The 11,492-nt window shown below is 39.4% G+C and overlaps 1 protein-coding gene across 3 annotated transcripts in view; it reads left to right on the top strand.

The window, feature by feature from the left end:
* The first annotated feature begins 5,042 nt into the window (after nucleotides 1-5,042).
* LOC128263860 (GATA-binding factor C) overlaps nucleotides 5,043-11,492 on the top strand; it is a 38,750-nt gene continuing 32,300 nt past the window's right edge. The window contains exons 1-2 of one of the 3 annotated variants that reach the window (XM_052999190.1): nucleotides 5,043-5,298; nucleotides 6,682-7,173. In XM_052999190.1, the coding sequence (XP_052855150.1) occupies nucleotides 6,837-7,173 (337 nt within the window). In that variant the 5' untranslated portion in view covers nucleotides 5,043-5,298; nucleotides 6,682-6,836. Of the gene's footprint in view, nucleotides 7,174-11,492 lie in introns of all 3 variants that reach the window. The other 2 variants (XM_052999147.1, XM_052999229.1) reach the window with 2 other exon arrangements.

The raw sequence follows: 11,492 nt of genomic DNA, 5'->3' as shown, positions 1-11,492 counted from the left end.
GTTGCTGGCAGCCAAGTTTATTATGAAATTAGAACGCATGGTCGGGATTGGCCAAAGGGGTGGAGTGGAGGGGCTTCAGGGGGTCTACAAGGGGGTGAAAACGATGGGCCAAAAGGGGGTCTCAATGAAGGCTATACGATACAAACAGGCGCTGCGCTGCATTGCAGTCAAAAAAAAACTGGCACATGACATATGAACTGAGCCCCGACATTGTTGCTGTTATGTTGTCGCTTTGTTGTTATAGTTATTAAATTATATACTCAGCCTATAACAAAATCAACAGCATTGGAAGACTTAGGAGCGGCCAATTGAAGGGAAATGGGAAATGTGCAGAGGCGAAAATGTTTGCCGATTATTGCCAAGGGAGATGTACGTACATAAATGCGGAAATTGACGACAGACGCATGGGTTGGGATTTGGATACTACGCGGATAGAACAACCATGAAAAAGATAGCAAAAAAATAAAAACCCTTTTTAACAACAACTCGTAATGAACCGATATAATTGCAACTTTACATGTTATAAGTTTCAATAGACAACAAAAGTTTAAAGGAAAAGTCTTATATGATGGAAATTTCTTTATTTAAACAAACAACATTTTAGTTCAAGTGGTAAATACCTTTTTGCTAAAAGACTTTTTAATTAATAAATTTTATAAAACAAATTATGAAATAAGGAAGCGATATACCAAATGTTTATAATTTAATTTGAACTAAAATTGCATAAAATAAATTATTTATAAACTCTGCAATTGAATTCATACTAGTTCTTCAGGGTAAATAAAAGGCATACTCTATTAACATGAGATTTTATTACCTGATTGCAGCAATACAAATAAACTATACTTAAGTCAATAAACTACATTGCTGCAGCCAAATCAATCTTAGCCTCTTAATTATTGTGCGCAAGCATCGTTAACATTTTCAATTCATTGTGTGTAGCCGTGCTCAGAAATACATTTATGGCCTCAATAATTTGCACAATAGGCGGAGTTATTCGCACAGCGAGGAAACGGGGGCCATGTAATTACAGCTGGCAATTTAAATAGAATTTTTATTGTATTTAAAAGTGTGTCTGATGATGATACCGCTGCTCTATTTTAGTGTGTTTATGCAATATGCACTCGCGTACACACAAACTCGTATTATTTTTGCAGAATCCGGCGACAGATTTGGAACTAAATCAGAATTTATGCTTTGTTTAAATGCTGTAAAAATGTCGCTGATTTCTATCGCATGACAATAATTATAACAACAACCGAGCTGAGTAATAATAACTGTCTATACGAAGCCAAGGCATATATATATATATATATATATATAGAAATCCACACATATGGAGAGGCAAACTGAACGCGTATTTAAACCAATTTTATGGAGCATTTAATTGTTGCTGCTTATGAACTGGCCCGAACAACAGCAAATAGCTGAAACCACAGCATTAGACGTACAAGCTTAACAACCTCAGCGCCGAGCAAATTAAAAATGGTAACAAAAGGTTAACGTAAATTGTTAAAACTAAATTATACATATAAACAAAACATTTTTATGCGATTAAAATCGGAATTACACGCAACGTGCGTCAGCTTTTTATTTTTAAGGGGGGTTCAGGCGGAAAGGGGGCTTACGTGGGAGGGGGCAGACATGGTCTGGTCGTCTCTACACATATCTATATGCCCCCTGCCTCTATTTATATATACCCCTTTTTTTGTCTGCTTGACGGCTTCCAACTGGAGGCCTCATCGTCGAAGTCAGACGGACCCGGAAAAGCTGCGCACGTGCTGGAAAAGTCTGCATCAGAAGGAAAAATCAAACGCATAGTACACATGTACACACGGTTTTCTTTGTGCTCGTTTAGGTTTTGTTGGGGTCATCTGGTGCAAGTAAAACCAAGATCGTCCAGCCATAAAAAAGGCTATTAGGTATACAATTTAAGTTCGGAGTTTTGGTTGAAAAACGTAAATTTTTTGCGAAAAATTTATGAAACCTTTATTAAGATTTGAGCTTACTCTTACCTAAGGAACACCATCCCCACCCCATTATAAAATTTCAAATAAAAGAGTTACTTATCTTTATGTGACACAATTAAAGCTTATCAATAGCTTGGAATTTCATTTAATTTATACCCCAGCCATTCACCATTAAAATAGCCGTAAGACAGATTTTATTTATGTTTATGTTTATAGTTATTTTTTCTAGGTAGCCTTGGCTGGGGCAGTATTTTTCGCCCTACAAAAGATACAAGACAATCCATAATTTATTGCATTATAAGTATTTTTATTTCACAAGCATATATCACCAAACTGCGCTCCTCAATGGTATCTCATCAATACGAAAACTAAAATCTTTATCAAAAATTGCCACTGCCACCTGTATCTGCTACAACTTCCTCAACCAATTGGGACTGATGTGGACTTATCATCTGGCGATTACCAGTTTCTGAGTTGAGTTTTCACCACTTGACAGACAGACGTGACAATTCATCCATTTTGAGACCGAATCTTATCGCTGAAGACCGAAAATCCCCACTGTTTCCCCAAAGTATCTCAGGTGATTTATACCAGGTTAAATTTAAATCGTAGTTCAATTTGACTATGTTATAATCAAAGCTTATCATTAAAAAATATTTACTATTGTTCAATTGGTTGATACTTTATAAGGAAAGTTTCGGTTTAGTGGTGATAGGATTAAATAAATTATTTTTTTTACTAATATCAATTAATTCAATTTAGTTTTAAAACTAAAATCAATAATAACTAGTACTTTTAATACGATACTTTTTAATTTAACTTTTACTTAGGCTTTATAATAAATTGAAAGTATTAAAAATTACTTTCAACCCCTTCCAGTGCGATTTTTGTATGGAAGTAAAGTAAAATACAATCTATATGATGTGTGATGTTCAAAGTTTTGTATCATTGAAAAAAGAAATCAACTTAAATTGGTTTGCAAACGCACCCACAAAATTTTGTACCATCTGGTCATCTAGCAAGGAAATCAGATTAAATTGATAATGAACCAAAAGTTGACACTCTTTAAGGGGAATTAACCCCATTTCGAACTGCGATTGATCAAGTGCGTTTATTTGATCTGAGAACACAGATGCACTGGCAATACCATCTAATCGAAGATCTTTCGGCAGCGACGGCTTATTTTCCTATCCATGGTGTTGTCCTTTGCTCTATAGATTGTCTGCCAGATTGTTTGCGTTGTTGTTTGCGTTGTTCTGTCAGTGACACCAACACCAGAGTTCGTTGTTTGTTTTTCTTTTCTGTGTTTTGGTATTTTTTTTTTTTTTTGTATTTTTTTTTTTGGTTGTTCTGTGGTTTGTCGCTCGTGTTTGGTGTTCGCACCGTTGGTTGATCTGATTTTGGTTACAGGTTTCTTATTTTGGCAGCCGCTCACTGTCTTCTGGGTTTCGGTTTCGGGTTGTATCTTTATCTCAAATTATGTATCTGTAACTATCAACAGCGCTATCTGTGGCCGCTGGTATTTACATACATAAACTGCTGCTTAGGTAGTCAGCCCAGGGGCTTTGACAAACGGTTTATTTTAGCCATAAGCTCGGCCAGATCTGGTTAGATTCGTATCGCGGCAATATGAACTTATGAAAGCGATCACAAAAAATATATTCAAAAATATTCATGTGGAATTAAGGCGGCCTGGGAAACTTTCAAGTCTGCAGCTGTCTTTCTTCGGCTCCTCCCTTTCCTTAACCCCACGAGATAGCATCCTTTTTGCCAGTTCACAGGTGCGCCCCACTTAACCCTTTAGCTCCAAAAAGTTTATTTTCAATGCGAAAATCAATGCGGGGGAAGTACACAGTCGAACTTCCTTAGCCGAAACCTCTAGTTCATTGATTAATTTAATACTAAAGTGACAAAAATGTTAAAAACAGTAAGAAGTATATAAATTTTAAATGCAATTTAAATTGTTTGTTTTGAAAAAAAAAAACTTTTTATTATAGAAAACTTTGTAACGCCTAGAATTCCTGTGAGTATTCAATAATATTTTAAAATAATTTTATTTCGGAACCATACTGAAAGTATAACTTACTCACAATTAAAGTTTGGGAAACCGCAACTGGTAAAGTGTATGGCACAAAATGGTCCCCATGAAAATGTGAGTTATAGAAGTTTGACTGTGGCAAGAACAGGCTCACGTATCTGAGACTTCCTCCTTTTTTTCGCTTTTGTGTTTGTGAGTGTGTGAACTGTTTATGCGCAGCAGATGTACAATACAAACGCGACCCCAAAGGAGCCAACTTGCCGCGAAAATATATGAGCTCCATATTAATAATTTGCATCTAGATACGGGCAACTATCTTTCGCAGTTCGCAGGAGATGCGGCGCGTAGTTCGTACTTCTCTTAATTTCCAGCTGCTAATTTATGCAAATTTGGGCACTATGAGCGCTAGTCTATGACCATCCCGCTCGCACACGCATAAGGCGGCAGGGCAGCAGGCGTATATAACTCAAAAATCGCCAGACAAATCTGCACACATGTTAAGGCCCATAAATAAAGCACATAATCGCAAACGGAACGATCGATGATTGTTGTCACTGCTTGACAGCGGGCGTGGGAAAGAGATGGGGATAGTGGGAAACTGGTCGGGGGGTGGGTGGAACAGAGAGCGGAGCGAACAGACAAGCAAAACGCTGGATTGTCTGCCTATATGTGTGTGCGTCAAGTGCAGAGAGGCGTGCCGCTGAGAGATTATTGAACGATGCACTCGAGCGGAGCAAACAAACAAGAACAACAAGGAATATGCAACTGCAACAACAACCGGTTACCTTACCTGCACACACACAAAAAAAACACGCCCCTCTCGCTGAGGCGCAAGAGTGACAGGCATATTGTTTTTTTCAGATACTGTATATCTGCCTCGCTCTCTCCCCCAGAGAGCACTGCTTGACAGTGCGACCATCTTGTATGTGCCAGCACACACACACGCGCACCCGTAGGCAGGGCCTCATGCAAACTGGTTTTCCGGTGCGCATGTATTAGTCAAAGAGCAAGCAGCGCCAGTCTTTCCTGTTTTGCGCTCGTGTTCGTTCAGTTCGATTTCAACTGTTGACGTGTTTGCAAGCGTGTTATCGTCGTGCGTCCGCTCGTTCGTATTTTGCTATCGATTCTCGTCTCGCCGCGACAACAACAAAGAAAGCTCGAAAAACGCGTCGGCAAATTTACTAAAACACACAGAGCTCAAGAAGTGTACCAAAAATACAACAAAAGAAAAACCACAGAAAGAAAACCCAGTAAAAACAAGCAGTGTGATTGAAACAGTGTGCTAAAAATGTAAGATCAAAATGTGTGATCCACGATCATAGAAAAACAAAATAAAGAAAAAACAAAAAATCAAAATCAAAAGTTTTTAACGCTAGCCACCGTGAAATTCATTATCCTTATCGAGCGATCAGCCTTTGAAGCCCCTAATATCAAAAAAAAAAAATAAAAAACGAAAAAAAACAGAAATGCTGACACAAGCATTCGAAAAATCTGGCACTTGCGCTTATCAATTTATTGCTATCAACTAAAGCGCGCGGAGAACGAAGAAAAAACAAAAACAAGAAGACATTTAATGAAAAGTGTTTGCTTCTCTATTTCTTTTTTTCCACTTCACTTATCGCAGAGCTGCTTCTGCAGCCGATAGATAGATAAATTGATTGAGTTTTCGACTCAAAAGGCAAGGCAATGGTTATTTGCTTTTCTTCCACCTTCGGGAGGTAACAAATTATGTTGCCTTATCGCCGTTCTTTTCGTAGCGCAATTGTCAATTGAACGATAGGCATCTGGGCACCTTAAAGATACAGTCCACACAAGCTCGGGTCCAACTTGGTCTGTATTATTAATATTTTTTTTTGAAGCCAAAAGCAAACAAAGAAAGCAAACACAAAAAAAACTCCCGTTGATAGTAATCATTTCGAAAAGAAATCAACGAGTGCAATGCACACAGCTCGCAGTACAAACATATATGCTATCTATTGCTGATAAGCCAAAAATTCCCCAAAAATTCGGCTACCTGTCTAAATCAATATAGGAGTGTTGTCTCTGCGATATGGCGATATATCTTGGGCCGTAAGAAACCCCACCGATAGACAGACAGACAGACAGATGCCAGTTAGCAATTCAAGCTCTTCGATAAACCTTTAAATCGCGTCTAATTGGGCCCACACATCGGCACATGGAACACCTAGAAACACACACCTGCTCGTCAAGTATCTGTATCTCAGGCGCCTGCATTTGACATCCCGCAGATACGAAATACCTTTTGTTCTGTGTTCTGTGTGTGTGTAAACATTGTGACAATGCAATTGTTAGGGCTACATGTTTATTAGGTCCCTTGGGCGGGATATCGGTCATCAATCAACCGATGAATGCCAAAAACTACACTCTTTAGTTTTGCCAATTCCCACACTCACCACACTACGCAGCGAATCCAAAAGTCCAATCGTAAATCAACTCGTGGTTATCCTGTATAACTCTATAACTGTTTAACTGTATAACTGTACCGCGCAGCCATAAAGCCATAAAAACAATTGAACAAAAAATGTAAAGCTCGCGATAAGGGAGAGTGAGTGATAACGCCGGGCTACCGTTAAAATCTTATCAACAGCAGACACCCAGTTGCACTTCAGTTGCTAAAGTTGTCGAATATTTCTTGTTGACTTCCACAGATAGAGAGAGAGAGAGAGTTGTTTTGTGTTCGGAACTCAGAAAAATGTGTGGCTATTAAGGCACTCGACAAGCGGAAACACAGAGGCCCAATCCCGATTCCGAATCCGATTCCTCCTGCCCCCCGGTAGCACAGAAAAACATTCAAAATTATACTCGAAATGGATATGACCTCAACAGCGGAGGCTGCCGCTCGCAGCTGGTACGACAGTCCGCGCTTAGGGGGCGGCGGTGGTTCCTCCGGCGGCGGCGGCGGCGGCAACGGGGGCGGCGTCTCGCCCCAAACGAACGGCCTTGGCAGCGCCGGCAGCAGCCTGGCCCATAGCCACCACAGCCTCTCCAGCGGCGCCAGCTCGGCGGGCAGCAGTGTGGGCGTGGGCGCAGCGCTGGGCGGCGGCGGCGGCGGCTCCGGACTGGACACCAGCGACATGAGCGCCTTCTACGCGCTGGAGAGCAACGGACACCACCGGCGCTACTATCCCAGCTACCATCAGCACAGTAAGTATACTGCTCGAACTTATATTTGAAATTTCCAAAGATCTCTTCAAACAGTTCAATTGGTACTTATTCTATTAAAGTGTAAAACTTTGATTTTAAAAATGTACTGCTCAAAGATACTTTGCCAAAAATTATATATTATACATAGAAGTTTTAAATCCAAATCGTTAAAAAACATTTCTGAAGACCTTTAATAAATTTGCATTGAATTTATCAAATGAAAATATTATATTTCAAAGTTATGGCAACATAGCATTATATTCAGAGAGTATATATTCAATGTATCAACAAAATTTATTGAGATAACATATTTAAAGTAAATGCAATATCTAATGACATGTAGAATTTAGTAAAATGGGAAAAATCTATGACTTACAATTGGTTTATTATTTATATTTATATTTACAACGACTTAATGTGTGAATCTTACATTTACAATTGGCTTCCTATTTATATCAAACTTAAGAGAATTCTTAGATGGAAAATTATTTAAAAGTAAAACTCCTGCCTTTAAAAACAAACTGTATTTCACAATTGTAAGTTGGTGTCATTAATAAAAGCAGTTTTTTTGTACATAGATTGTACAAAACCCTCAATATCAAATAAAACCAAGTAAACTGAATCCAGATTTATGGAAATTTTCCAAATAAATACTAAACAAATTTTGGGGAAAGTACCAAAAAGCCCTAACCACCATTTCGATTTATTGTGTATTTAAGTAATTTCTTCCATTTTTTTGTTTTTTTTTTGGTATTTGGTTACCCCTTGGACATTTGTTCTAATGTCATTTCTAATGCGTTTTTAATGAATGTATTTTGGCGGGGGTTGCTTGATAGTTTGCCGCTCTGGTTGGTATTTTACAAAGTGCGTGGGTGTTGCCGCCCCACCACCGCCCACCACCCAACGCCCACAAATCGATTGCTTCGCGCCTTTTTTGTGTTGCTGAGTGAGCGTTTCCTGTTGGCCGCCATCGAAATTGAGGAAATGGAATGGGTCGATAGAAATCGCCGTTATCCTGCAGCTAGATTGTATCCCAGGAACCTGAAATTAAGGTACTAGATAAGGACTCAAAGCAATGGGATTGAGGCGTGAAACAAGGGAACGAAACCATTTAATTCTTTAGTGGAAAAATGCAATTGATTAAAAAGGCATTAGGAACATAGATCATATGAGTCAGTAAAGTTAAATTTGTTACTACTACTTTTTATATAAAATTTATTATTCCACAATTTTTTTTTTATTCCCAAAAGACTTTGATGAGAACAAAACGAAAGTTACACTAATTTTCTTTGCTTTTATAACTCTATTATGGCCTACGATTTAAAGTTTTTCCCCGCCAACTGAGAATATCAACATAAATGATGTATATTATTATTTCAGTGACTCCAAGTCACATTTCTCCTAATTGTCTGAAATTTGTTCCTAGGTCAAAAAGAAAATGATCTATGCTCATTAGGGCAGTAGCCCCCCCCAAAACAAAAAAAAAACCCAAGCAGACGACATTAATATTTTTATTTTTTTTGCTCAGGTGTGTTTGTATGAGTGCTAGGTTCACACGCCTCCAAAAACCGAAAAAAAATCCAGTTCCGCTAAGTTAATTTTCAATTTGAGCCACCGTTGGCTCTGCTTTCTGTTGCTGTATTGTGTTTTCTGCTTTCGGTATTCAGTTTTCAGTTTTCTGGGCTGCGACGACTGTGACTTTGCTGTCAGTTTTGACAGTTGATGCCCCAAGCCCAAGCCCAAACCCAAACCATTTTCACTTGGCACTTAGCCTGTTTGGGCCCATTGTTGGGCTTTGGTTTTGGTTTTTTTTTTGTTGTTGTTGTACTTTTTGGGCTTTATTTCGGTTTGCATTTTGACAGTTCCACGTAAACGCAGCCGCAGCCGAACGAACACCCAAACGTGACATGCATCAATGCAGTGGCAGTGGCTGTGGCAGTGGCAGCGTGGTCGCTGAATTTATTTCCTGCTCCTCGAGTGTGCAAAATTTTAATTTAAAATCGCTGTGTGCCAGTGCCAGTGAACAGTGAATTCAGTGCCCAACAGTGCTGAATTCTGGAATGCTGCTGCTGCTGCTGCTGCTGCTGCTGCTGATGCAACTGCAAAGTGATCAATCAGATCGGAGAAGCTGGTTATCCGTTCCCTTTGCATTTATGTTTAATTCATGTTATTCATATGCCGACTTTATTGATGCTTGATTTGAGCCATCCAGCGATCCCCCAGCGATCGCCGCCGCCGTAATTCATTCATGCACTCTGCTCGGGGATTGGGATTCAAATCGAGAATCGTTTGACAGACAGTTTGTCTGGGGAGTGGATTGGAATGGATTGGCATCCACATCCACATCCACATCCATAACGAAATGGGCACCTGTGGTGAGCGTTGATTTTAAAATTCATTAGTCTGCATATGTCACATCTCGGGGCGGCTTAAATCGGGGGGTTTTGCCTTTCCAAGCCAGTAAGTTGGCCAATTTAGTTGTCAATTATGAGTGGCTCGGCTCGAGTCGGTCGACTTTACTCGCTGTCATTAGTGGCAAATTAAGCAACTAGGGCGGCATCACATTTTTTTCGGCTTAGACATAGCCAATGCAATTTTAATGGCCAACACACACACACACACACTCAAAAGAGAGCTCACATGCCAAGCTCGAAAATTTTTATGATAGCCACGGCCATAAAAACCAACGACAACAAATGTGAAATTTAAATTTCAAAAGCAAACATGCCGAAAATTTTGGCAATAACTTTTGTCTCTGCCCCGTGACTCGAGTTTCTGTGTATGTGTGTGTTTTTGTGTTTATCTGGGCTTTTGTTTTATTTTTCTACATTTTTTCATCTTGACTCCGCTTTTTTCACAATCATTTTCGATGAAAAATATATACAAACACAAACTGTTGTTTTGGTCTCTATTTTTTTTTTTTTGTTTCGGTATTTCACTATTTGTCTTAGCCATGATTATACACTTGGGACAAAGGGGTATTTGGGTGATGGAAATAAAGAAGGTATTTTGGTTATCATTTATTTGAATGTTTTGTCAGGAATTTAAAATAAAGATTTTAAAATGTGAGGACCGTTAAGATAATCTGCTTTTAATTAACGTTTTATCACCATTTGTTAAATCAATGTGCTAGAGGTTGGAAAATATTAATTCCTAGGAGTATTCAAAAAATAAATCATATAAAACTAATTTAGGAAATATCATTAAAATAAGGCCTTAAAATTAGAGCATCAAAAATTCGATATGTCATTAGATGTCTACTACTTTTTTTTTTGCTGTCTCTTGACTCCGTCGGCTGTTAAAGCTCGAGCATAAAATTTATTTTTAATTACCCCAGCCGAACGTTTGAATATTTTTGCCTGCAATTCGAACTGCCCGAATATGTATAGCCATTGCACTCGCACTGCGCAATGTGTGCGAACGAGAGAGGTTGCGATAGAGAGAGAGATATAGATGCCCCGATAGAGATAGCGATATCTGCGGTCCAAGTTTTTCAACAATATTTTTGTGTGTGAGTCGTGCATTTTCATTTGTTGTTGGCGAACTTTTTCGGCTTATCGTCTGGGTAAAATCGGGCAAATGAAAACTTTTTGCTGGCTTCTGTTCATAATTCCGTTGGCCCAAAGTTCCCACAGCCACTTAACGCAAATGTCACGCACAGTGGGCAGTGCACTTACAAAGGATATCAAATGCGATGCGGGCCCATTGAGTGCGCACTTTTGTTCCTGTTCCTATTTTTTTTTTTTTTATTTTTACCAGTCAACTCAAGCTCAAATACAAACTTAAACTCGAAACTAGCCTGCTACCAGGTGTTGCACTTGAAGCGCTGGCCACTCATAAATTTTCATGTGGCCAGAATGGCCAGAAAGGCCAGAAAGGCCCGAAAGCGCATAAACTGAGTTTTCCAAGAAAAAGTGGCCTGGACTTTTGTGGGGCTGGGCCCGTAATAGTTCTTGTAATTTACCGACTGCAACCACGAGGCTTATGGGATGTATGTTATAGCGAATATAGCGAATATAGCGTGCCTGGCCAGAATCTCGGCGGCAAATCTTAATCCCGGTGCGCAGGTTTTCAGCGAATTGTGTGCGAGTGGATGGCCTATAAAAGTGAGTTATGGTATTGCAATTGAACAGCTGGGCCACCGCTGCGTATGATTGATGTACAGTTTTTGGGTGGCAGTTGCTCCCGCATTTCCCTCCCTAACGTCGCCGCCGTCGCCGCCGCCCTTTTTTTTTCTATTTAATTCGCCTTGATTAAAGTGTCTTGCCAAATCATGCCACATTAATTATGACCCAAATTCCTGGAAGCATTCCTTACAT

The sequence above is a fragment of the Drosophila gunungcola genome, chromosome 3R, assembly GCF_025200985.1.
Source record: "Drosophila gunungcola strain Sukarami chromosome 3R, Dgunungcola_SK_2, whole genome shotgun sequence".
In the NCBI taxonomy this organism is placed as follows: Eukaryota; Metazoa; Arthropoda; class Insecta; order Diptera; family Drosophilidae; genus Drosophila; species Drosophila gunungcola.
This window is presented reverse-complemented; position numbering and strand designations above follow the sequence as displayed.